The following is a 24,815-nucleotide window of genomic DNA, read 5'->3' on the forward strand; positions in this document are numbered from 1 at the left end:
ATGAGGCGCCAATGATGCGTCTGCTGGTCGCGACTAGACAAAGGGTGAGAAAGCTAAATCGACCAGGAGTCAGCCTTTTGAAGGTCACAGGCTGTGGTCTCCCGCGCTTTCTTGTCAGCTGGAGCAACAACGGGACGCCAAGTCACCTAGTGAACCCAGCGACAGCCGCTCACGCAACTTGAACCAGCCAAAATATGTATCTATCGGGTGTGTAGCCTGGTTCCATGCTTGTTCGTCTACCAACCAGGCAACTAGAAAGTACATATATCAGCATTGCATATCAACTAGACTCAGACCGAAACACCACCTGAGCGTGGGTGGCCATATACCCGCGAGCATTGAGCAGCACTGGGGCTATGCAGGATGGAACCAGCTCTGCACAACCATAGCAGGTTTTGGGGTGGGTTTTGTAACGGGCAAATTGCGGTGGAGTTGGACATGAAGCCGTTCTTAGGCCACGCTCGGCAAAGCAGAATGGCGCCGCTGGCTGCTCTTTGGCGCCTGCAAGACAAGAGCAGCTGCCAAGGGAGCTATGTACTGTTGTACGTAGCTCAAGTGTGTATGTAAGTTGTCCGTATGGATCTGCGTCGTAGTTGTAGGATGGAGGGCGGCGTGTAGGCTGCATTTGGGCGTCAGCCGTCGCGAAGCTTTTGTGGCCAAGGGGTGCGCGAAGCCCAACAAGTCATGCTTTGGCGACTCTCACCCTCCCAGCAGCTGCGAGAGAATAAGTCAACCGACACTCGCGATTCTCGTGGTGATTTGACTCTCGTGTGCGCAGTCCGTGCGTGCGCTCTAAAGCTGCGCCAGCCATCGCTTCTCTCCCCTGTGGTCGATGCGCCCTACTGCCACCATCAAGCCGAAACGCCCAAGTCCCTTGATCTCTGGCCCGCGAACGCCTCGATCGCCTTTCGTTGACCGCGACTCGCAGACTCGCTCGTTGAACGCCGAGCAGACCGGCTCGATTTCGACTCTCCACCGTCGCTGGCTGCCTGGTCCTCCTCCCGACGATGCTGATGGGCCCGCGCCGCCCCCTTCCCTAACCGTCCCTCCTTCGATATCGCTGAGCGCTTCGATGTTACGCCGTTTTCATGCTACGAATCTCCGGCGGTACATCCTTAGAAGGACTTCGCTGCCGGCCCGCTGTCTCTCCACTCGCCCCGGAATAGTGGGCTTTGACGCTACAGATCCCCAGCGATGCAGGTACGTTGACCCCGGCTCCAGTTGGCTTCGTTTCGAAACACCACCGCTGTGCGCCCAGGGCAGTGCGTTGAGAAGGCTCAGAGGACTGGGGGTGGGATGGCGCTGGTGGAGTGAAGCCGGCCCATAGCTGTCCCCTAATTTGGCGTTGAGGTGTTACATATTTGGCAAGGATGCTGATGCGTGTTTGTTGAATAGGCGTCAATAGGCTCATATGCCCGAGAAAATGGAAGAGACAAACCACGGCGGAGACATCTTCCACAGCTCTCCATCAGCGACGAAAACCACCACGTCACGGAGGCCATTGGCCACATGTACGACGATGACTATGATCGAAGAGACCCCAAGCGACTCAGCTTCGTGGCTTCCCAGATGGATGAGACCATCTCTACCGCTCCGATCAGTACCGCTGGCGCCTCCAGGTCTTCTCCAAGCCAACTACAATCCCTTCCCCTTAGAACGAGCTCCATCGACAAGAATAGAACAAATGGGCAATTACGCGAAGATGGCGCACTTCGAGACATCAGCGTCCCGCTTAACAATGGAGAACTATCGCCGGGCCTGAGTCGTGCCGCATCTATGGAGACAGTCACCACAAATTTCGAAGTCAATGATCTTGACTATGAATCAGACCCCGCGGTGGTCGCTCAAGAACTGAGTAACTTGGCAGCGCTGAGAAGAATGTCAATGGATATTGGGTCGCTTGACCCAGATTTACCCTCGTTTGGTTCCAATTTCAACATGCCATCGATCGCTCCCTCTTCCTCTGCGGATGAAGATGATACCTCCAGGCTGTTTTGGGTGCCAGCACGCCTCCACCCCGGGATAGCGCCAAAGGAATTCAAAACCTTTCTTGAGAGCAAGTCGGAGCAGATACAGAGACGCTCCGGGGAACTATCTTTCATAGATGGCTCTGGTCCGCAGCGACAGAACTCGGCTGGTGGGCTGCGAAGGAAGAAATCAATGCTGTCCAGACAAGTAGATTCCTCCAGCGTTGGTGGTAGATCTGACAGCGTCAGATCAGCACCTCCATCAACATTAACGGCACTAGTCGAAGAGCCACCCTCAGGTTCGCTTTCCAACACTTTCGCTGACGATAAACCTATTCTCCCTCCTGCTCCTCCTGGCCACAGTTTACGAAGGTCAACCCGGACGACATATCGGAAGGGTAGCCTAAAAGCCGGAGAAAGAGTTACAAGGCGCTTTCCAAGACGTTCAGACTCCAATTCAGAAGCTGCATCAAGCCGAACTCCGTTTGGAGCTGATGATGTCCCGATTCTTGGACTGACCAGGGTCTCGACAGATCCAATTCCATCCGCTAATAGTTCAACAAATTATTCTAGACCCGAACCCCGCACAAGAACACCTCCGAGCGAGAGTTCTGATATCAATCGTGGATCACGGCAAGAACGCCCTGGCTTGGGTATGCGTACCACGTCAACGAACCAATTACAAGAATCACAATCCCAGAAATTACCTACCTCGCGTTCAGGTTCCAAGTATCAACTTCCAGCACAACTTGATTTACAGCGAGTGGAGCCATCCGTGCCAGAAGAACCTCGAACCCTTGTTATTCCAGAACGGAAGTCATCCCATGACCCCCCGCCTTCTCTTCCACCGAAATCACCTTTACCCCAGGAGCCTACCGCAAGCAAATCTAAAAAATCGACACAGAAACCAGGTAAAGAAACTCTTCAAGCACCCAATGAAATTACCGCCCCGCCCTCCCCAGTTCCCAGCCACCCCAATACATCAGATAGCTCAATAGCTCATACTCGCTCAGCAGAAGACAAAAAGTCAGATAGAAAATCCAAAGAAAAGAAGGACTCGGATGGACGAAAGTCAAGTTGGCATTGGCGGAGAAGCACGGAGGATAAAGAGAAAGATAAGAAAAAGGACGAGGATGGAAAGAAACAAAAGTCAAAGTCAAGCAAGTCGGCGGATAAGATGCACGATAGCACCCGCTTAGATGTCCTGCAGGCGTCTATTGATGGAGGCGCCAAGGGACGAGAGGGCCTGGTTCTCGATCGCTCAGAAGTGAAAATTGGCGACGACGATCGACGAAAAGATAAAAAGTCTGAGGGTGGAGATGTGAAAAAGGAGAAGGAATCAAGTCTATTTTCATCGATATTTGGGGGTAGTAAAAAGAAAAGTGGTCATGATAGCCACAAAAAGTATTCCAGAAACCTATCCCCGGATACTCGCATACGTGAACTCAGACCCGACATCGACTACAGTTGGACTCGCTTTTCTCTGATACAAGAACGAGCAATATACCGAATGGCTCATCTTAAGCTTGCGAATCCTCGACGGGAATTATACTCACAGGTCCTTCTAAGCAACTTCATGTACTCTTATCTTGCGAAAGTCCAGCAAATGCACCCGCACATGAGCTTGCCGACTTCAGCCGCTCAAAACCAACAACGCAAGAAGGAACAGCAGCAACAGCAACAACAAGACCAGCAACAGCTTGATGAATTTTCTCAGTATCAGGAGTACGCACAAGTAAGTATCATCGGTAGTCTTCGTATTTTCGGGCCTGGTTTTCTAATTCTGATTTAGGCTGAATCGGATCGATATGATGATGGGCAGGCGTACGCCGACGACGACCGAGTGTATTACGATACGGAAGAAAATGAAAATTCCGGTCGAAGCAATGATCCAGGAATTTCCCGGGGAGCTGGACAACGCGCTCATGCGCCCTCGAATGGAAATGCTTCGCAACGAGACGAAAACGAAATGTGGTGATGTTGGCCTTGGTCGGGGTTAATCATCTTCAGTGTGCCCTTCAAGAACCCGCTTTATCGAAGCCTGGTTGCTGCTGTTTCTATTCTCAAAAATCATTTTGGTTTTTAACCAATCGATGAATGACGATGTTCTTCATGCGGATACGTTTTCCCCCGCCCGCCAGTACCCACGTATATTTCGGCGAGCCACAGCCGTAACTGTGTTTTGCTGTCAATTTGGATTCTAGATCACAAAGGGATCCTATGCACATATATTTATTTTGGACACGTCTATCTTCTCTTTTCTTTTTTTTTTCCTTTGTGGCATAGCGGGTTATTCATGACGTTTTGCTTCTGCCATTTTCCTGTACCTCCACTTCAAAACCTTCATGGTGTTCTCTCTTCATCTATTGACAATTTATTATATCTCTTAAGTCAAATGATCATCTTGCATGTCGGCCTTCTCAGTTTATAACAATTCAGCCTTTGCACAATCAATAGGCCAAAAAGGTGTTCACCTCTCTGCCTTATATAGAGTAAATTTCCCTAATCAAATAAGCTACTGTTCTGTACCTGTTAACAACTTATTGAAAAGAACTGAAGATTGATCGCGTGCACACTATGTACTTAGTCCAAATAGAGTTAGCTTTGTCCCGTGAATTGCCCCGCGACCGTTCCTTTGGTAACTAGTCTTGGCAGTTAGCCTAATATGGCTTAGCATGAGCTTTATTTTGACATCACCTTATTCTGCGCCAAGACTTGACTTTATACGCTATAATCTCCTTCAACTTGCAAGAAGTAAATATCTAATTACGCAACTTCTTGATTCGCCGTGTGCATACACGCTATCATGATGTGAGATACTGGACGCGATTCTAAAGATATTCGCTCTGTTTGCTACCCGACTTAGAACGCTGTCGCCATGTTACTTTTTGACCAGGCTTTTGCAATATCTCTGAAAAGGTTTCTTCGTCGGACTTGACTACGTCGCACGGTTAATGAAATCCAGTCATTTTACTTTAGCAAGGGGGTCCGACACTTATGATGGCGAGGGTGCGGATAAAAAATTTGACCCCAAAGAGGGCATGGCAAGCATTATACCTGGACATGAACACGCTTCTAATGATACTCAAAGGAGCGATGCCCCCAACCATTGTAATATGCATGTGCGTATAGACTATATTCTCTCACTCCCTTATTTTTCGTATAGCTTTATGAGACTAACCCGCCAATGCCGGAAATCCTAGGTTTCAATCTAATGCCATTGCAAACATAACCCATAATTTCGGGTTTCTTACTGCAATAATGGCTGTTATTGCCCAGTGCTTACTACCTCGGGCTAAATTCATGAGGATTATGCTTTTCACTGTGCTGGCATCTTGCCTATCAGCATCACTTAGTTGCCTTGGTATTTATTGCACTATAAAGGCAAGGGAGCATACTAGTCCTCCTGGAGCTTCTGGGAATGAATACAACAGTAGTGCTAGCGCTGTCGCAGCTATTTGGTTCTTATTTGATATCTGGTAGGGCCCTATTTGCACCCCATTGCTCCCTATTCCGTTTCTACTTCAGTATTGATTTAATGTAGGATTGGCAATTCATTGCGTGCCTGGCGTCCGAATGAGCTGCAGAGTCCCATGTCGTCGTTTTCTGTCTTTGTTGCGGTTACAATGACCAGTGCCCCTAAGTTACCAACGCTATCTTACGGGCTTCATTACGTCAGGCAGCTTCTCGTCGCATTTCTCCTTGGCTTCGCGATAGCAGCGGCTGTTTCCCTATTTATATTTCCAACAACTAGCCGAAGCATGATTTTCCATCAACTTAGGGGCTATCCCGCTGCGGTGAAGTCCTTGCTTGATGCACAGACCGCATATATTAAATCTACTGAGCACGGGGGACCTTGGAAAATAACCCGAATGGCAACAATTACAAGCCAGGCTAGTCGTCGCCTTCAAAGCTCTGATAGTGGTCCAGAGAAGCAGTCAAAGGAAGAGGCAAAGACTTTCAAATCGCTAGCGCTAGAAGCTGCTATTGGAAAGTTGGGAATAATCCATTCTCTCATCCACTCGGAAATACACTATGCGAGACAAGAGATAGCATGGGGAAACTTGACTGCGGAGGATATTGACGCCTTCATTGCATTACTACGATTGCTTTTCCTCCCATTAGCCGGAGTATCCATGCTTCCTCGCATCTTCAGAAAATTAACCAAAGCGGTTCCTCCGCAGCGTACCGGTATGGACGCTGCTGATATTGATAACTCAGCACAAAATATGTACCGCCCAATAGTGGATGATTCTCCATATGAATTACCTGGCAACGACCAGGAACATTTTATTCAACCCCTCTGTGAAAGGCTCGAAACCGCGAAAGTCCTTGCTAATGCTGGACTTCAACATGCTTTCCTTGTCTTACGACTTTCAAAGTCTAAAGATTTTGCTACTACTTTCAAAGGGAGGAAGTTCTCTTTTGTCTCCAGGGACGAGGAGAATGGAGGAGATACCATCCCAGGAGGTGAAGGCTTCACAGCTGATTTTGAGGCCAAGCTCCACGACTTTTACTTGGAACGGAAAAATTTACCTCAACATTGGGCTTCCCTAAATGCGTTTATACCTATGGAAGACAGTGATAATGATCACTCCGCTGAATCCCGTGAAGTTCGCAAAGAATTTTTTGTCATCTTGTTCATTGGTCATTTGCAAGATACTCTTCTTCAAGCTGTCTTTGATCTCGTCAAATTTGCCGATAGCAAAATTGCAGATGGTACTTTAAATCACAAGCGTGTGATATTTCCAAAAGCAGAAAATATTAAGCGATGGATTTTTGGTGGTGGACCCGACGAGGAGCAAAAGGTGGAGAATGAAGTTCCTATCATAGGGGAGCAAACCAATTATGCTCCTCAAAAATGCGGAACTGACCCATTGAAGTCCCGTTTTGCAGATCCCGAGCATCTTCCTCCCACAAACAGGTGGCAGCGGCTTGGGAATTGGATCCGCCACTTATCTCATTTACTCAGTTCCAAGGAGAGTTCGTTTGGCCTCAGAGTTGCCGTTGCGGCTTTTTGCGTGGCCATTTTAGCATACTTGAGACCAACACAGGATTTCTTTTATAGGAACCGGATTAATTGGGCCGTTATCGTAATTGTGATAGGTATGAGTCCGATTAGTGGGAAATCGCTATTTGGATTGATGGGCCGGGTTATTGGAACTGTACTTTCGACAGCTTTGGCCTTTGCAGTTTGGTATATCGTTGCTGGAAAGACTGCTGGAGTATTGGTATTTCTTTATGTCGGGAATTGCCTTCAAGTAAGAACTGGTAGCATTCAATTTGTATCGATACTAACACGTATCGGCCAATAGTATTACTTTTATGTGAGGTTTCCACGGTTTATTCCAGCATGCATTATTGCATTGATTACTTTCAACTTAACTATTGCGTACGAACTTCAGGTATGCCTTGATCCCTTCAGAGTGGCTGCCGCAATCACTAACCATATGTGAAAGGTCCGAAAACTCGGCTATGAGAAGTCTGCCTCCAGCGGCCTAACTGTCTTCCCCATTTATCTCTTTGGCCCGTATCGACTGGTAGCTGTCATGGTCGGATGCGCTATATCCTTCATATGGGTCGTATTCCCAAGCCCAACTACAGCAGGCTCCCAAGTTCGAAAGACGCTGGGCCGTGGGCTTTTTATTCTTGCAACATTTTATAACTGTATGCATACCTCGATTGAAGTTTGGATCAACCAGGAACAAGGTGACTTGAACGATTCCCAATCTCCAGCACGGCTATTAGAGGATGCCAGGAATAAACTATTCGCTGAGGAAATGGCATTGCTTACGGAAATTCGGGGGCATAACGAGTTTACTAAATACGATTTGCCTATTGGTGGTCGATTTCCCAAAGAGACATATGATAATATCGTCTCTGAAATACAAACTATTCTCATTAGTATGGCTCTTATGGCCCGTGTCACTCGCGACTTGGAAAGTCTGGTTGCCGAAGAGCCTAACGGTACCCATCGCAGGTGGAGTACAAGTACCCGGAGCGGCGGCCTTGCGGATGAAGAACGATGGATTAAACACCTTGCACGAGCCGCGAACTCTCCCGACTTTCACTCTCATATAATCACATCTGCAATTTACCATCTATCTGCTGCAGTATCAAATGGCCTTTCGCTGCCTCCATACCTGGCTCCACCTCATGCATTTCCTTTGGCCAGAAACTTGAGGCAAATGGACGAGAATTTGTTAGACATTCGCAATATAGAAGATCCATCATTCTCAGCTTTTGTCGCTGTAGAGGTTCTCAGCTCGATGGTGAATTCAAATTTAAAAACCCTTGTTAAGTACGTTTCATTACTTCAGTGATCAATCTAGACAGTTGCTAAATGTTCTTTTAGTAACGTAAAATTGCTGGTTGGTGAGCTAAACTTCGACGTTTATATCCGGCGTTGGAAAGATGAACGGCACGAAGAAAGTGACGGAGAGCAACGAGGGCAAGGACATGAACGTCGCCGCAAGAAGATAGAATAATACAAATTCAAACTTCAAAGTCCTCGTATGATTGGAAAAGAAGTTATTACAAGAGACGTACGGCCGATTTTTCTCATATCTTTGCACTTCTTTAGAATGTATCTCTCCGTGCAGCTAAGTATACAAGAGCCTGCTCAATTACGTTTATCTTCACTTATCCAAACCAATTCTTTCCCCAATAGACTGGACCGTGTACTACATTTTGTGACTCGCACCGCATTTATCTCGCCAATGACCCAGCTTTTTTTTAACTATATTCACCGATGGCAAGCTATTGAAGTCGACCCTATCGACCCTGAGTGCTCAAAAAATCCTATTTTCAGCATCTTCGCAAGTCAATAAACACGCCAGGACACAAGGTATTCAGTATTTACGGTGTATGTGCGGAGATGTAAGAGCTTTTCTCATTCACATTAAAAACGAAAACAAACAAGATTTTCATGTACAGCCTCTAGAAACTAATCTTTGGAGGCTTGCTATTCTGCTTGATCCAGTCAACATATGTTCCTACTCGGACATATATTCCTCCAATTCCATTCTTTGAACACTCACGACCCCAAGACACAATTCCAATCAACTCATTGGCTACCCGATCAAACAATGGCCCTCCACTATCCCCATTGCATGAGCCTTCTCCATCCTTAAATGCACAGATCATGTCATCGAAGATCTTTGCATCATCGTGATTTATTGAATAAAGTTTCCTGCAAGTCTTGCGATCTACAACAGGGACTGTTGTATATTTCAAAAAAGCAGAGTCAGTGTTGTTATTGTCTGCTATTTTGCCCCTATTTCAAGAGTGAGTTTGGCTTAATATAGATGAGCTAACAAAAGATGCATACCAGCCTGCTACAATCAGTTTTGTGTTACCCTTAGGATCACTGCCTTGTTTTGGTAGCTTGATGTAACTAACAAGTCCTGGTTGCTCAGGAATAGGGTCTTTCAAGTACAGTAGGGCAAGGTCGGCAACAAGAGTATCATTATCGTACTCTGGGTGTATCTTAAAAGATTCTACTGAGACCCGGGTCCCCCCGGAAAAAATATACTACTAGTTAGTGAGCATGGGTTTCAACAATTTCTTAGTAGCCATGGACGATATCATACCACAGATCCCGCACGAACAGTTATTTTTGATTCAACAATGCAATGAGCTGCAGTGATTGCAACTTTTTCACTCAACAATGAAGCTCCGCAACCTTGGGTGTCATTGTACTGCATTCCCACAATATGAGTGATATCACCCGGCTTTGCATAGGTTCCGCCAATAATTCTAGAAGTATCCGTAGGCATTGGCATAACTGGCATTGCCAGCATAGCCAGAAATACGAGGGATTGGACCATTTTCATGAAAATTGGAGCAAGTATCAAACAAATGCACGATATAGACTGTGGGTGAAAGTGATTAGACCTGGGGTGACTGGCGGCTTTAAATAATAAGACCAATGATGGTCAGTGGTCTTATGCCCAGCCTCCCAGCTACAAGCTGTCATGGATTCTGCATTGGGAGGAGATCATGTATGTAACCTACCCCATGGGAGCTCCGACCAGCATTGCAAAATCAAGCTATGGGTGACGAATACTTCTCAGGCAGCACATGCAGGTGTTAGATTCCAATATTTCAATACTGGCTAGGTGATAAAATGACCGCCGCTAGCAGGATGCACAAGCTGGCGAGGAGAATCACACCAGGACCCACAATTGGGGATTTCTCCAGCTTCAAGAAATTCCCAACAAGCTTTTTATGGGGCTTTGCAATCCATACACAATATGTTCTCTTTTCATCTTGATTGGATCACCGCGGAGAGGAAAAGGAAAGATTGTGCCGGACTGCAATGCAGTGATGGGACTGAAGGGTTGGAATTTGCAGGCAGGTCTGCGGAGCACAGAAGCTCCAAAAGCATCGTTTATTGTTTCACTGGATCATGGTCACGGCTAAGGCACATACAGAACATCCTGGGTGTCGAAAGATGTTGCTCATGCATGCGCCAGCAAGGGTTATAGGGATGTGGGCAGGTTGGCAGGTAGTCAACACTACCCTGGACAGATGTAACTGCGGAGCATGTAGATCGACTGTAGTTAATCGCCGCTGTTTGCACTGTTTGGCGGCTGGCGGCACGTGATGGTCATCCAAGGGCAGCGACGACGCTACGGCGAATGGTTTCAAGCCGCCTGCTCCCCTGCAACACCGGGCGACGTTTGTACGCACTCACCAGGGACCTGTCAACCACCAGCTACTTCTATTTCTTGCAAATTCGCCTTCTCGCTGGCGGACTGTCGTAAGCTAGCTTCGTCCCCGTCGCAACACTGGAATCTGAACGGCAACCAAGACAACTTGGCAACATCCTATTGTTACCATGAGTGATGCTTATGAACGTGAGCGGTAAGCCGGCACCCTATTCTACTCTTTGTCTGCCTACATAGTACAAGATCATGGCTAATGCATGCCTGCAGACAGAATAATGCTCTCCTTGAGTCCCTCTCCCAGAAGACCAATGCCTTAAGATCTGTCACGATAGATATCTATGACCATGCCCGAAATCAAGAAACAATAGATAGCACTGTGAGTCCTTTCCTCTCCCCATCACCCACCTCAAAGCTGCCGTTTTCAAATATGTACCTAAGGGGCTGACTTGCAAATCTCCCTAGAGCGAAGTGTTTTCTTCCTTGTCTACAAACTTACGAGGTAGCGCAGGGCGCCTGACCCGTGCCGCAAAACAAGGCGACAAGGTTGCGGTCTTGAAAATTGCTGGCATCGTAGTGGGTGCCGGCGTCGGTGCATGGGTTGTGTTGGGCTGGATCTTTTGAAGCTTATGCTCCCATTATAATTTTTGATGATCTTTAGCGTTGACATCGGCGTCTTTGTGGGGCGGGATTTGCGATGCCGGTGCCGGAGTTATATGTGCTTCATACCGGACGGAAAAATATCCGTGATTCTAAATTATCATGTTAGCTAACTTGGGCCATGTTGACGTACGCCTTGTGGGGAAGACATGCTGATCTTTTTTTGGTGGCGTTACTCAAATGCAGTGTACATTATTTCCCTGTTTATGTAATGTATGTACGGAGTATGTACATACATGTATCAAGCTGCCAAATACTTTATCTAATACTACTCCTTTGGAAGTTTCGAGTAGCATCCCCCAGGGTCGATGCCCTTTGTTTCACCTTGGCCGACGTGGTACGAAAATCCTAAATCTGATGATTAGGCGTACTATTCCAAAAGACAGTTAAAAGCCTAAGTACGGAGTACAACCCCTTGCATCGTGAGACTATTTAAATAAGAAGCAAGATACTCTGTACACATATTGGAACTAAAGGTATTCTACTTTATTGCATACCATATAGCTAAAACAACTTGGCCCCTAGATACAATATTGGAACAGGGTGCTGGGTCCTTGCAGCTTTACTCCCAAACGTTCGAAAACAAGTCTTCGTTTCCTCCAAATCCCCCGGCGGGTTTAGGTTTCGCTGCAGAAGTTGGGGGATCGTTTGGAACAGCACTCGTCCAACCACCAAAGTCCTCGTCTGAAGTGACAGCGGGTGTTGGCTTGGGGGCAGTGGTTTGACCAAAACCAGATAGGTTGCCCCACCCACCACCGATGTCGTTCGCCGTCAAGGTATCAGGAACTTTCATGGTCGATGTGGGTTGAGTCTTTGGTGGTGACGGTTCAGCGGACCAGGCATTGCCACCCCATGGATCCAAGCTGGTAGCTGGGATCATACTCGCTGCTGCTGCGGTACTAGTTGAAGGAGCTTGCGCTGCAGGCTGTGGTTTGGGAGATGAAAGATTGAAAACAGAGTTCATAGAGTTTGAAGCCGGAGGTGACGTAGCTGGGGGGGAAGATTTAGGTGGCGGTGAGGAGAAAATATCAAGCATGTCATTTTTAGAGGTGGTGGGAGGGGCCTTGGCCGATCCCATTGTTGCGTCAATCAAATTAAAACCAGTCCCAGTGTTTCCCGAAGAGATAGATGGAGACTTGGATTGAGGTGTCTTATTTTCTGGCTTGGAAGCCATAGTGTCAAGCAGTCCGCCGCCACCCAAAGGAGAAGAAGAGGAGGTGGTTGGTTGGACGGAAGGAGATGAAACGGCGCCTAAAGAATCAAATGCAGAAAACGATGGTTCTCTTTTGGTAGTTGAGGATACAGACGGAAAGCTTAGTCCACTAAAAGCATCCGTCAGGCCTCCGAAAGCATTACTCTGTGACTTGGGCTGAGATTGGAAAGAAGCCGAAGAACCAAAAGAAGCAGTTCGATCATGTTCAGGAGTCGGTTGTGACTTTGGCGCAGATGCATATAAAGACAAGATAGATTGCTTCAGATCAGGTCTAGAAGAACCTGTACTAGCTGGACCAGACGGTGTGCTCGATGGTCTGCTTGCTGGGACTGGCTGAGAACTGCCAAAGAAGTCCAAGCCCAGCAAGGAGTCACCGGACTTGATAGGCTTGGAAGAAGCTACCGGGGAAGATGGCTTTGCTGTCGCATGTGGGCCAGGTATGTCGGTCGTCTTGGGTCTCATAGGAGGTTCCGGCGTATCGTCATCGAAGAAATTCACAGACTGCCGTTGGGTAGTCGCTGAAGGGCGAGGGGCTGTAGAGGCGGCTCGCTGTGACACTGATCTTTCGAGTTTCGCCTTTTCTTGAACTACAGCTAGCGGCTGGAGTAATTGTCAGAAGAAATTCATGAGGGAGATATTTAATAAGGCTCACTAAGTCATCATCTCCATCAGCCTCAATTGTAGATGGATCAGGCATGGGTCCGTCCATTACCCATCGCTTTGACTCATACTTCGTTCTTATAAAATTCTCTATTTTTCTAAAGAGTCCATCAGCATTTTTCCTATAGATTTTGTCAGCTATAAGGCATATTTTCAACTCACGCTTCGGAGGGAACGTGGCCAGGAGCAAGCTTTGCCTCCCAATATCTAATCCCCATTAGTTAGCAAATAGCTTCCCTCATCTGCTGCTCGAAAATGGCTAAATAATTGTATGTTCGGTATTCAGGTATACGAACTTATTAGCTCTTGCGTTACCCCATTTCACCACGCTCTGCAATTGTTCATCGGTCCAGGAATCCAGGTCAACGGATTTAACACGGCTAACATGGGTTCCCATGCCTCGATGAATTCCAGAGCAACGGATACATATAAAAATGCCAATGTTCCAACTAGCCCATCTTGGATCTACAGGAATGCACACAATGTTAGTGATCGTGGAACAGAGAATAATTGTATGCTTTGAGGGTTACTGCCTGGTCTTGATAACCATGACTTAAAAACATACGTTTATTCCGTTTGCAATCTGCGCATGTCTTGTTGCAAGTCAACTTCAATAAGCCCTTTATGATCTGTTGGTTCTGAGCAGCTTTGGCTGCAGAAGCGTTGGACCGTTGTGACATGGCAAAGGGGTCGAACGGCAACCAGCACAGGGCTGTCAGAGGCGTGAGAGTATTTGGCAATTGACTCGGCCCCTAAATCTTACTCCGAATCAAAAGCCTTGCCAATCCCAATTCAATCTTTCCGTTCGTTTGTTGTAACTCGCTTCAGGCAGAGGAGCAGTTCGGGTTGTCTCCTTTGGGGCCCAATTCATGTCACGTGCTCCATGATTCAGCCACCTGCGTCGTGAACTATAAACTGACAAAGCCAAGAGGCTGGTAAAAATGAACCTGGCTCAGGAGTCAGCATTAACACGGCAATTATCCAATACCCATAAAAACGGCCTGAAGATTTATATTTAATAATTTCAATTATACATAGAACCAGTCTATGAGTTCTATAATGCGAAAAGTTGCCCGAGAAGCCTATATGCTGCCACCCAAATACTACATAACTAGCCTATGCGGCCGGGTCATCATTCGAGAACTTCAAGCTAACACTATTCACACAGTGCCGCTCATCCGTCGGGGTTGAATACCCTTCCCCCTTGAACACATGCCCCAAATGGCCTCCACAATTCGCACATACAATTTCCGTCCTTGTCATACCAAGCGAGTGATCCTCGTGCCGCTTCACGGCACCCGGAATACAATCAAAATAGGCGGGCCAGCCGCATCCCGAAGTAAACTTGTGCTCTGCCTTGTACAGGGGCGTGTTACAGCCGGCGCAATTGTAGACTCCTGATGTAGGACGATGTTTATTGTATTCGCCGGAGAAAGCGGCCTCGGTCCCCTTCCCACGTAAGATACGGAACTGCTCTATAGATGAGGTTTAAATCGTCAAGATCGGTGATATGCTGTTAAAGGGGTGTAGCTCTGAGCATGTATATACCTGGGCTTAAAACGGCGCGCCATTCGCTGTCTGTTCTTTTATCGGGATATTCCATCTTATCCGAAGCTGACGGCGAATTTGAAAAGCCGCTCAGCAGAGCAGTGACGAAGGGCATGGATGGAAAAGCCCGGGGAATAGCTGGTGGTGCTGCTGGTCTCCTGCGGACCAGGAACGTGGAAAAACCAGAATGGTTGAATATCGAGCGGAGACCAGAATTGTTCAGGGTTGATTTTACGGGGTGAAGAAGGCTACAATAGCGAGAACCCATGCGGTTGGGGGAAAATGAAACCAGAAAGGGATGAAACCCCGAGAAGAGACAGAATCCAAATCTCATGTCAGCTGCAAAGCTTTTTTACGCGATTCCCCGCATTTCAAACACGACGTATGCCAAGCTCGCCTCGGACTCGTCTCGCGCTGCTTTAACGAACTAAATACTCCGTAGATAACATCCAATAATGATATGATATGCTGGTCGGAGATTCACACAAGATAACACCGGCGGCCCAACTCCAATATGTACTCAGTCAAGTCCAACACCTGCAGATGCCCCAAATAGAGATCAAAATAAATGTGCAGCCGGCTATGAGTGCCGCACCAGTCCAGTTACCGTCAACTGTCCCTCCCCAACTTCCACTTTCCAGCCTTGACTTGCTAGTTTCCGAGCTACAGCAGGGCCAAGCCGGGCCATGCCGTTCTTGCTGTGTCTGCCTAGCCCAGTGATGATCCGGTAGCCCTCCTGAGCAGGCCTGCCTCCACTTGTGACATACTTCGCATCCCCAAGAGATTCCCACCATATTTCTACTCGGTCAGATGCAATGCGAACACCATCCTGCACACTAACTCCGTGTAAGTCCAATGTCTTTCTGGTTGACTGCGAGTCCACAAGGGCGTCAGCTGCAGCAGATGCTTCTCGTTTGGCGAGCGCGATGTGCTCACGGCCAATACCGGAATAGTAGCTCGCAGCTGCACCCATAAGGTGGTCTGATTTCCCACGACGATATGCAGCCTGCGCTTTATCAAATGCTGTCTCTCCAATGCGTCGATGGTGATCTGCAAGAGCATGACTAACAGCAAAACTCGTGTGAGAATTAGAAGTCGAGGGCAAGGGCCGGATAGACCCGGAAGCTCTTTTCACTTCGAGATACTTAGAATCCTTAGTAGTTGGAAGTCCCGGCTTGGCAGGCTCTATATTAGTCGAAGGTGTTTCTGGCTCCATCACCATTACTTCTAAAAGCTCTTTTGCTGCAGAAATCGAGTTTCTTGTCAACTTGAGTAATCCCGCCAATCTCGGCGTATCGCTCGTAGAAAAATCTTCCAAAAGCTCAGCAATTTGTTGCACAGTGACAGGGTTATTCATAAGTTTCTCCGGATGCTTTTCAGCTTCTTTCAGCGCTAGATACCTGATTGTCGTCGGAAGGTGGCCACCATTGGAATAGTAAGCAGAGCCCACGGCCTGGGATGACAGGAGAGTCCTGGAGCAAATAAAATCCACATCTTTCTTTCCATTGTCCCATCTGTTGACTTTCGAGTTGCCAGTTGGCCCGTTTTCGGTATAAGTAGCAGAATATTGTTCCAGGAATCCATTCGTCTTTCCTTGCTTCCTTTTCCCCTTTCCTTTCCTGCGGCCCTTTGTTGAGCCACTTCCTTCTCCAAACCCTTCGATTCCTTTTGGAATTGAGATGGATTCAAAATTCATTTGTGAGTTGTCGCCTTCGCGGTAATCGTCGAAAAACGCCAGGTTGAGCAGAACATCCATCGACTTGTCAATGTCGTAGTTAAATTTTCCGAGAGTATGAGCAATCGTGTAGGGCTTTATAGAAGGGAACATTTCTTGTAAATATTCCTGCCTCCCATCTGGACCCAGATTCGAGAATGCGCCTCCTGGATGGATTGAACTCGGTATTGCAAACATTCTCTGGCTCTTGGCTTGCGACGAATGCCCTCCTGTTGATTCATCTCGTCCCAGGCTTGACGCTGAAAAGGTGGACCCAAGACTTGAAATGGCGGACTCGAGAGATTGTAAGGTTTTTTGGGACGAGTGAATGCTTGCCGAGGGAGCGCCGTCCCCGTCACAAAAACCCTGGCCACTTGTTCCCGATGGATCAAACGTGCAGTCATCTTGAGCTTCAGCAAACGCCTTGAGTTCATTTAGTGTAGTACGCAACTCGTTGATATTGTCGAAGTTTTCGTCACAGTCATAATCATGCGCGATAGCCGCGAAAAGAGCGGGGTCGAGTGGAGGACAGTATTCACTCTCCAATACCTATCCACAAACGAGAGCAAGCAATTAGTATGTCCTACAAAGCCCCTACTAACAATATGAGTAACGGCTGCGACTTTTCCCTACCTTGAAAACATCGAGAGTCGCGTGTTCGGTCATTTTTGAGTGAAGTGCACAGTGCGGCATTCGGAATTTTGTTGACAGCTCCTGGGTTGTATAAAAAATGCATTTTATTCTTTCACTGAAAATCTGTCGAAAAGCTTTAAATCAAATCTATGTATGTTTTCACGGGCTGGATGGTGTAGTGGAACACTGTTGGATATGACTCGGGGGCATCTTGAATCTTGATCCTGCGCTTCCCGCTTCCTTGGCCCAACCTTAACTACCGAGCACCAGCCGCATCACGTGTTGAAACCATTTCCACCTCGCGACATCAATCAATGAGCCGTGGGCAGGGTTGATGTAAGAAGCGGCAGTATTAAGGCTTCCCTTAGCACTACATCTCGCCTGAAGAGTACCGATCTTTCTCACTGTGCCCTATGTACACTATAAGAGGCTCGGATGTTCAAGAAAGTGTCTCTTTAACTGGATTGTGGAACTGTTGGAGTATCCCCAGTGTTTCATAGCCTTACGACTTGGCAGATAACGCATAGATTCAGGTCCCCTATTCTTTTGGAGAAGCATCACATCAGAAGTCCAGCATATCGAATATTTATCAGAATTCATTACAGGCTTTGTTCCCCCTTGCTGTTTGCGGCAATTCGCAAGTTCTTGAATTCTGATAGAAAGGTGCTTTGGAGCAAGCCGGTATGTTAGTCAAATGTGGATATAACGGCCACTAAAGCACTCTAAGGTGGATGGAGTATGCCACTTTTTAGTTCCTCTCTACAATGTAGGGCTTTCATGTCCATTTACTTGAATTGACTGCCCCCTATCCACTGCAATAGGTACCAAATGTACTGTTCTGTCTTATTTGATTATTCGTTCTGCCTAGGATGTGATCTTTATTCTAGCAAAATAGTGTCTAAAACACAGCAACAAAGTCAGACAGAAAACCAAGTCTTCTCACCACTGCTATGAAGCTATTCATGCGTGCGCGATGTGTTTCTTTCCTTCTTGTGCAGTGAAGTCCAATTCACAGCATCACGTGGGCCCCTGCTTGATAACAGATCGGGATGGAATTACTGCAGATGCCGCCTTACCCCTCAATATCTCTGGTCGGTATAGGGAGTAGCGCTTCAGCGACATTCCAAGTTGCTCCACCGACCCTACGTCGCGTCTATCTAGTCCGTTAAGAAGCTGATATTGCTTTCTCTTGCCGGCGTCTATCAGTCGCGTGTTTGGATACCCCTTCTCCCACTTGATCATCACCTACTTGGAGCTAACCTTGAAAATAGGGTAATGCAGTTGGTTCTCATTGTTCCGATGTGTGGCCATGGTGGCTGCCACATCATCGACCTTTCCAGTGCCAGAGTGTACAGGCCACTAGGCGACAAGATTGACTTTACCTTCTACTTCAACAAAAAGCCATGTTTCCAGTGCATATATTCAAGGAGATATGTGTTGAATGCCAGGCACAAGTGGATTAAAGCTACATGTAGGTGAAGCTCGAAAATAAAATGAGACGTACAAAGGAACTAATATCAACACCCCAATTCTAGCACCGGGTGTAGCAAGTGTGAATAATTCTCGAATAACAGATGAAGACGCCGCACCTGATGTTACCCAAGAACAAGGCAGCACACATGATCGAAGTACTGCAAGGCCATTCAAAACAGTAGTTGGTGCTTTACAAGTGGCTATGAAAAGCCTATCGACTTTTCCCGGAAACACAAAACAAGGATAAATCAAAAGGTTTTTTGATGCCGTCGCATGGCCCTACTTTCCCTGGGCATTGAAGCTCTTCGTAATAAAATATGTGCCTTCAATCCGAGGAAATCTAGCGCGCTTCAAGCATGTGTGGGAGGATCCAACTGTGAACCATATACCCCTTTTTTTAATATACATAATTCATAAATTTTATTTTACAGGCAAGGTGCTAGAGTCAATTTATTTCTTCATTTGGTCGCGAAGATTCCTGAAGAAATCTCCACCCGTTAGCTGCCCTTTCTGCTCTACAGATGTTGCTTTCCTCACCCGCGAAAGGTCTTTCTTTCCCGAGCATCTTGGCTCGTGCCTTCTTTTCTCTCTTTCATGTTTGTTTTGATTTTCTTTTTATTCCTCATAATCTCAGTAACATTTTCCTACTGTTATACTCCATCTGCACATCGGCTTAATTTGCATCGTACGTTGCAGGCCTTCAGTACCACTTTTATCAAAATAACAGCTATCCATCGCTACTCTCAGGTGTTATATATCAGCCGGTGCCTTTTTAACGATGTACTTCAACATTATTGCTCCCGTTCTGGCCCTCGCCGCCTCAGTTTGTGGTACAGTTCTCGCTTTACCTCTCCTACAGTAGAAGACCAAATGTCGCTAATAGAGATCTCTCAACAGCACTGCAAGTAACGAGCCCAAAGGCATCTGCCACTTGGAACTTATCCAAAAAACATAGTATTGAGTGGAATGCAGTCTCGTAAGCCTACATCTAGACCCGAATATCGAGATCTAACTAACCCATGAGAATAGCACTGACCCATTGACCTTTGCCATTGAACTGGTGAACATGAGTGTGCATCCCCCTTTTAGCATGAAGCTTGCACGGGGTATTAAATCCAATGCGGGCTCATACATTACTGAGCCTATTCGTGGGGTTCCACCAGGGTATGCGATCGCGGCTTCTTTCCTCGAGGCCGATGGTAGCTAACAGGCATCTAGCTCGGCATATCAATTCAATCTTGTATCCGACAACCCTGCAAGCCCAGGAATTCTTGCCCAGTCCCAACAATTCACTGTGGTCCAACATACGGTTTCTATTGATTCAGAGTCCAGCGCTTCAGGCGTTGTTTCGGAACCACTTTTCCAGTCCAATAGTAGTGAGTCTCCTGATGTCTCAATTAGTATGTAGCTACTAAAAGGTGGCTATAGCCTCATTTCCTACAGGTACCATCTCCCGTACTTCTCGTACATTCAGCACACCAACCAGCACCCGCCGCTCGTCAACATCAGCGGCATTTGCGACCCCAACGACAGCGAAGGTGCCGCAACGCACCAGCAACGCGGCTCCCGCCATCGAAACTTTTAGCTTTGCTAACAGCCTCATATTTGCCTTGCTTGCTCTGATCGCATAAATCGACCATGGTATTCGGATCCTATACGAGGTGCGTGGTCAGAAAACACGGTCATTATTGGTAGTTTGTGTCTCAACGTACGACGTTTGGCTTACGATATGGGTCTGCCAGTTCAAGGAAACATTGTATTACTAGTGTGCCATCGAGTTTACATAGCGTAGAGCCCGCCACTAAGGGGGCGATTGTAGATATAGTCTGGCTCAAGTCTCTCAGTCATTTATGCCTTACTCCTTTGCTGAATTGAGACATTAGTTAGGGGTTCAGAATAAACAGTATTTATTGCTTTCATGCCGGATCATTAGATGTAATATCAATTTAACTAATCGTACAGGAGTATTTAAAGAGAACATGATCCGGATTCAAATCAAGAACAAACTAAAAATCCACCATAGTCGTTAAGTAGTCAATGAGACAAGACCACCATTTCATGAACTCCCCGCTATTTTTAACAGTTTCCTTTATTGAAGAACATTAGAAAACACTCGAAAGAAATGAAAAGGAAAAAGAACCATTTTTAGATATTAAACCAGCGCTCAAGTCTAATGAAGACATGTATGCAACGATAGACAAGTGCCGGGAGCGAAACTTCACTAGAGATCACTCGGAAATATTTTGAGGTGGGCCAGTTACACACCATGAGAAGATCTGGCAAATGCACAAGTACGCGCTGTTGAGATGGCTTTTTTAAAGTAAAAAGAAATGCCAAATTCGGCTCGGGAGATTGAGAGGATGTGAGAGGATGTTGTGACATGTAGGTAAGAAACTGTAGGTGGGCCAGGTACACACCGATTCGAGACTGGCAAAAGGCACGGAAAACACGTGCAGAAATGATATCGGATTTCGTAGTTGAAGATGGCGAAGGTGGATGAAGAATTCGTAAGAAAGTCGCAAGAGGGAGTGATGGTAGGTGGGCCAGGTACACACCAATAAGAGACTGGCAAAATGGGTGGAAAGCAACGACCAACGAATTTGAAAAACACACAAGTCAAAGGGAAGCATAAATATCACCACAAGTTATCAGTATTAGTGGTCGATTTCTGCCAATAGGCATTTAAAGCTCGAAGACAAAACCCCATCGAGAATTGTCGATATCATTCACAAAGTCGAAAATTTCTTTGCGAAGGGTGGGGTTAAGGTCTGCCAATTCGAGCAGCCTCGCACGCTGAGAGTAAAACAATGCCACGCCCCATGATTGGCTTCCTTCAAAACGACCGGTTGGTTTGCCTTGGGGAGCATTCTGTAAGATGTTGCGCAAGATAAGAAGTGCCTTGTACGCAATCCCATAAGGCTCTTTATTTTCATCACAAGGGGTGACAAAATAGTCCCAAGCAATAAAACGTTTCGGATAGTAGAAGGATCGGTTCCATTCAAGTTCAGTGTCATTCATGTCTCTCAATGGGGGGAGATGGGTAGAGACATGCGTAGCAGCATGGTTAAGGTCCCAGGTAGGGGTTTTGAGGGCCTCACAATTGTCCCACCGACAAACCGGATTGGGGGTTTTCTTAAAACGAGAAAACGGATACCAGTTGCCATCAGTAGCGTTACGAATGCCCATATGAACACAAAGTACATGTCTCCGAAAAACTTGTGGGTCTGTGAACACGCGATTGCAATATTCGAGATCAGGGTCATTCAGCGTGTGGCCCGTGAAGGTAAGGGTATCGAGGTCAAGGGATTGTGGAATGGCGGCCGGTGTTTCCTCTGAACGCTGTTTTTCAAGCTCTGGATCTCGTGCCTTCTTTTCGTACGCAGGAAGATGAGTTGTCACGATACTCCTGTCATAAGACAAGTATGGAACCGCGTCAGCCTCATCTTCAACGGTTGGTGGTTTATAATTATTAACTAAGCCATTACCCGTTGTTGCATTGGCGTCAGGGTTTGCTGGCGAAGTCGAGGGCGACGCTGGTTGTTTTGCAACTCTCCAGTTGCAGTAAAGATAAGGAAAGCCGCTCATATTGCGGCAAGTCGCTCGAGGGCGAATTCCCTGGATGACAAACTTCTGGCCTTGTTCGCCATCGCTTATAACCCGAGCGCGAGCAATCTTAAAAGCGTGGGTGACAGTATTGATGAACTCTGGGGCGGCAAGAAGTGGAGAGTCGTTTGGCTTTAGATGCCCAGTGAAAGTCTGCTGGTACGCAAGCCATACGGCACGTTGCGCAATTTCTCCTTGCGAATCCTCGATAAAGAGACACTGAGCCCACCGCGAGGTGCGATCAGGCTCTTTAAACTCAAGAAAATCCTGGATGCAGTTTAGAGGGGGAATCGAGATTTTGTTCGAGAGCTGATGCTGTTGTTGGGCTTGGTAAACCCTAAGATCTTGCTGGCGCTCAGCTCCGTAGAGTAGCAACTTGACAAGACGCGGAATCAAAGTTGTCGGAAGGTCAATATTATTGACCAGGAACTCAACATTATCCGGCTCACAGACGTACTGATAGACGAAGTCGAGAGTCGACGACATCAGTTCTGGATCGTTCTCCAGAAGAAGATAATTCATTACGTCCAAGACAGTGCATTTTGCAAGGCCGAACTTTTTAACCCCTTCCAACTCGTAAGAAAACATAACAAGCGCCCGCAAAGCGCAAAGAAGTTGAAAACGATCTTTGGAGCCCAGGTACTCCAGAAGGGTAATAAAAAGGGGATCGACAGGCCAGAGACCCCACCACGGACACGCCTCGATCACCATTTCCAAGATATTGTTCTTAAGCTCTTGAAAGATACCTCTGTTGGGAAGCTTGAGAACAATGGTCGCGCAATCTCTTGCCATGCAGACTACATCCATGAAGTTTGCGTTGGCAGCGACTTGGCACATGTTTCTGAGAACTAATGATGCGTTCGTGACTGCATCAAGTCTTGCTCTGGTTTCGTCATCAAATAAATTGTCACTTGGCAAGATGACGCGAAGTCTGCGAATTCTATGCAGCAAGTCGAAAGTTCCCTCTGTGCAGAGGTCGTCAAAGCGAGCATTCTTTTTGTATTCCTCGTCGAAATACGCGTAATCATAATTCGGCTCCCACTCGACGCCGTAAACAATGTTCCCGATTTTTAAAACTTGTCGGAGTAATGCCTCCATGAGAAACGGGTAATTCTCAAAGAGCATCGCGTCTTGATGCACGTCCGACGCCCTCAGCATTACTTGAAGGCCGAACTGGACCTCCTGAGGGAGTTCTGACCGGATGCCCATATAGGCCCGGTGATAAATATCCCCACCTAGTGGCGCGTCAGCCGGGCCTCAAAAGTTTTATTTGGCGCGTTTATGGGGTTAATCAGCTTACCAGTGTAGTCGAGAACGACCGATGGTTCCCCTGGGGTGGGGATCTCAGCAGGCGCATCTTGCGCTGCAGCATTAACAGCTCCAGCCATAGGAGTTGCCATCTCTTCAGATGGCCGAGAAGGCTGGGAGGATTGGGGTGGTTCGGACGGCGGAGTTGAGGGAAGAGGAGTGGATGAGAGGGCGGGAGGGACGGAAGTAGGAGTCGACGGAAGAGGGGTTTGTTGTGGCGGAGGGGGAGGCGGAACCGTCGACGGTTGTTGTGGTGTAGTGGGAGGAGGAGGAGGGAGAGAGAGAGGAGGGCCAGAAATACTCGCAGGCGCGTTGCCAGCTGACAAAGACTCGTTAGTGCTGTTGTGGTGAGGAACACATAGCAACCGGAATTCACATCCCAAACAGGCAATGGGGGAGCACAAGTGACGTAAGAAACAGGAACTCACCGGCAGAAACAGAGCCAGCAGCGGCAGTTGCCTGGAGTTCCAGGTCTCTAGAAGATTCCAGCACAGGTTAGTTATATTCTCGTAGCAAGGAGCACCCTCGAGAAGCAGCGTGGAGGCCAGGCGGCGGGGAGCTCACAGCAATCGCTCTCGGTAGAGCTGCCTTATGTGAAAGGACAGGGTTCCAGCCAGCCCCGGCTTGATCCCTAGGTCCTGGGCAACGGCCCACCAGTGTCTCTTGTTCGAAGAGACCTGGTGGTAGCCCCCACGGTCAAGCACCGCGCAGAAGAGCCTCTGGGGGTTGATCCTCTTGGAGGTAACAGACCAACCTGTAGTCGGGTTTAAGGGCCAATTAAAGGTCCGGCTAAGGGGGAAACATCAGCAAATGCAAGGGCTAACAGCAGGGTATTCGAGTTGAGCTCATGACAAGCTTACCCAGCTTGCGCGTAGACTTGCTGAAGGCCGCGTCGAAAATGTTCCGCATTCTCGCGGAGGAGTTGGATATCAAGCTGCATTGTCACGTGCTTTGTATTGTAATTTTTGAAAGAAAACGAAACCGCCAGCGCCTGTAAACACGTGAGCCCACGTGAAAAGAAGTGAAGGAAGGAAAGCACGTGAGCGCCTTTTAACTGCTGCGTGGGATTTAGTGGATGATCTAAGCCTATATAGGAATGGCGTTTCGTATTAATAAGCAAATTCGCTAGGAAGATCTATTATTCCGAGTAATTCCTGATTATATAATCACTACGGCCAGCGAGACCAGCCAGGATGGCTGGGATGAGAGGAGTGGGATAACTGTTGCGTCAGGCCCCGGTATGGCGGTTGGGCTGCTCTGTCGCTTATAAAACGATGCCATTTACGGTTTAATATGTCTCTGTACTTAGCAAGATGTCATGAAGTCCCAGAAAAGGGTGAAATGCTGTGTGCTTCCTATTTAGGCAG

At 47.4% G+C, this 24,815-nt stretch overlaps 8 protein-coding genes across 8 annotated transcripts; 4 read left to right on the forward strand and 4 right to left on the reverse strand.

Annotated features, from left to right (window-relative positions):
* Positions 1–1,194: 1,194 nt before the first annotated feature.
* On the forward strand, positions 1,195–3,945 carry ZDS1 (zillion different screens protein; the record flags this gene model as incomplete). Its single annotated transcript, XM_049254685.1, has 3 exons — positions 1,195–1,200; positions 1,396–3,702; positions 3,760–3,945. The coding sequence occupies 3 exons, from the start codon at positions 1,195–1,197 to the stop codon at positions 3,943–3,945; spliced, it is 2,499 nt and encodes an 832-aa protein (XP_049106368.1).
* A 1,283-nt stretch (positions 3,946–5,228) lies between these two features.
* LOZ57_005659 (uncharacterized protein) lies at positions 5,229–8,455 on the forward strand (the record flags this gene model as incomplete). Its single annotated transcript, XM_049254686.1, has 5 exons — positions 5,229–5,446; positions 5,512–7,228; positions 7,283–7,372; positions 7,427–8,268; positions 8,323–8,455. 5 exons carry the CDS (start codon positions 5,229–5,231, stop codon positions 8,453–8,455), a joined length of 3,000 nt encoding a protein of 999 aa, XP_049106369.1.
* Positions 8,456–8,906: 451 nt separating this feature from the next.
* LOZ57_005660 (uncharacterized protein) lies at positions 8,907–9,796 on the reverse strand (the record flags this gene model as incomplete). The annotated part of the gene is made up of 3 exons (XM_049254687.1): positions 8,907–9,243; positions 9,298–9,500; positions 9,560–9,796. 3 exons carry the CDS (start codon positions 9,794–9,796, stop codon positions 8,907–8,909), a joined length of 777 nt encoding a protein of 258 aa, XP_049106370.1.
* A 1,013-nt stretch (positions 9,797–10,809) lies between these two features.
* Positions 10,810–11,260, forward strand: LOZ57_005661 (uncharacterized protein; the record flags this gene model as incomplete). The annotated part of the gene is made up of 3 exons (XM_049254688.1): positions 10,810–10,835; positions 10,907–11,015; positions 11,102–11,260. The coding sequence occupies 3 exons, from the start codon at positions 10,810–10,812 to the stop codon at positions 11,258–11,260; spliced, it is 294 nt and encodes a 97-aa protein (XP_049106371.1).
* Positions 11,261–11,858: 598 nt separating this feature from the next.
* Positions 11,859–13,849, reverse strand: AGE2 (ARF GAP with effector function(s); the record flags this gene model as incomplete). The annotated part of the gene is made up of 5 exons (XM_049254689.1): positions 11,859–13,109; positions 13,162–13,291; positions 13,332–13,376; positions 13,466–13,634; positions 13,735–13,849. The coding sequence occupies 5 exons, from the start codon at positions 13,847–13,849 to the stop codon at positions 11,859–11,861; spliced, it is 1,710 nt and encodes a 569-aa protein (XP_049106372.1).
* Positions 13,850–15,297: 1,448 nt separating this feature from the next.
* LOZ57_005663 (uncharacterized protein) lies at positions 15,298–17,097 on the reverse strand (the record flags this gene model as incomplete). Its single annotated transcript, XM_049254690.1, has 2 exons — positions 15,298–16,980; positions 17,065–17,097. The coding sequence occupies 2 exons, from the start codon at positions 17,095–17,097 to the stop codon at positions 15,298–15,300; spliced, it is 1,716 nt and encodes a 571-aa protein (XP_049106373.1).
* A 2,530-nt stretch (positions 17,098–19,627) lies between these two features.
* Positions 19,628–20,168, forward strand: LOZ57_005664 (uncharacterized protein; the record flags this gene model as incomplete). The annotated part of the gene is made up of 3 exons (XM_049254691.1): positions 19,628–19,701; positions 19,756–19,913; positions 19,966–20,168. The coding sequence occupies 3 exons, from the start codon at positions 19,628–19,630 to the stop codon at positions 20,166–20,168; spliced, it is 435 nt and encodes a 144-aa protein (XP_049106374.1).
* Positions 20,169–21,219: 1,051 nt separating this feature from the next.
* Positions 21,220–24,388, reverse strand: RSC9 (Chromatin structure-remodeling complex protein rsc9; the record flags this gene model as incomplete). Its single annotated transcript, XM_049254692.1, has 5 exons — positions 21,220–23,375; positions 23,441–23,767; positions 23,877–23,923; positions 24,013–24,237; positions 24,309–24,388. 5 exons carry the CDS (start codon positions 24,386–24,388, stop codon positions 21,220–21,222), a joined length of 2,835 nt encoding a protein of 944 aa, XP_049106375.1.
* Positions 24,389–24,815: the final 427 nt, after the last annotated feature.

The sequence above is a fragment of the Ophidiomyces ophidiicola genome, assembly GCF_022830035.1.
Source record: "Ophidiomyces ophidiicola strain CBS 122913 chromosome Unknown scaffold_30, whole genome shotgun sequence".
In the NCBI taxonomy this organism is placed as follows: domain Eukaryota; kingdom Fungi; phylum Ascomycota; class Eurotiomycetes; order Onygenales; family Onygenaceae; genus Ophidiomyces; species Ophidiomyces ophidiicola.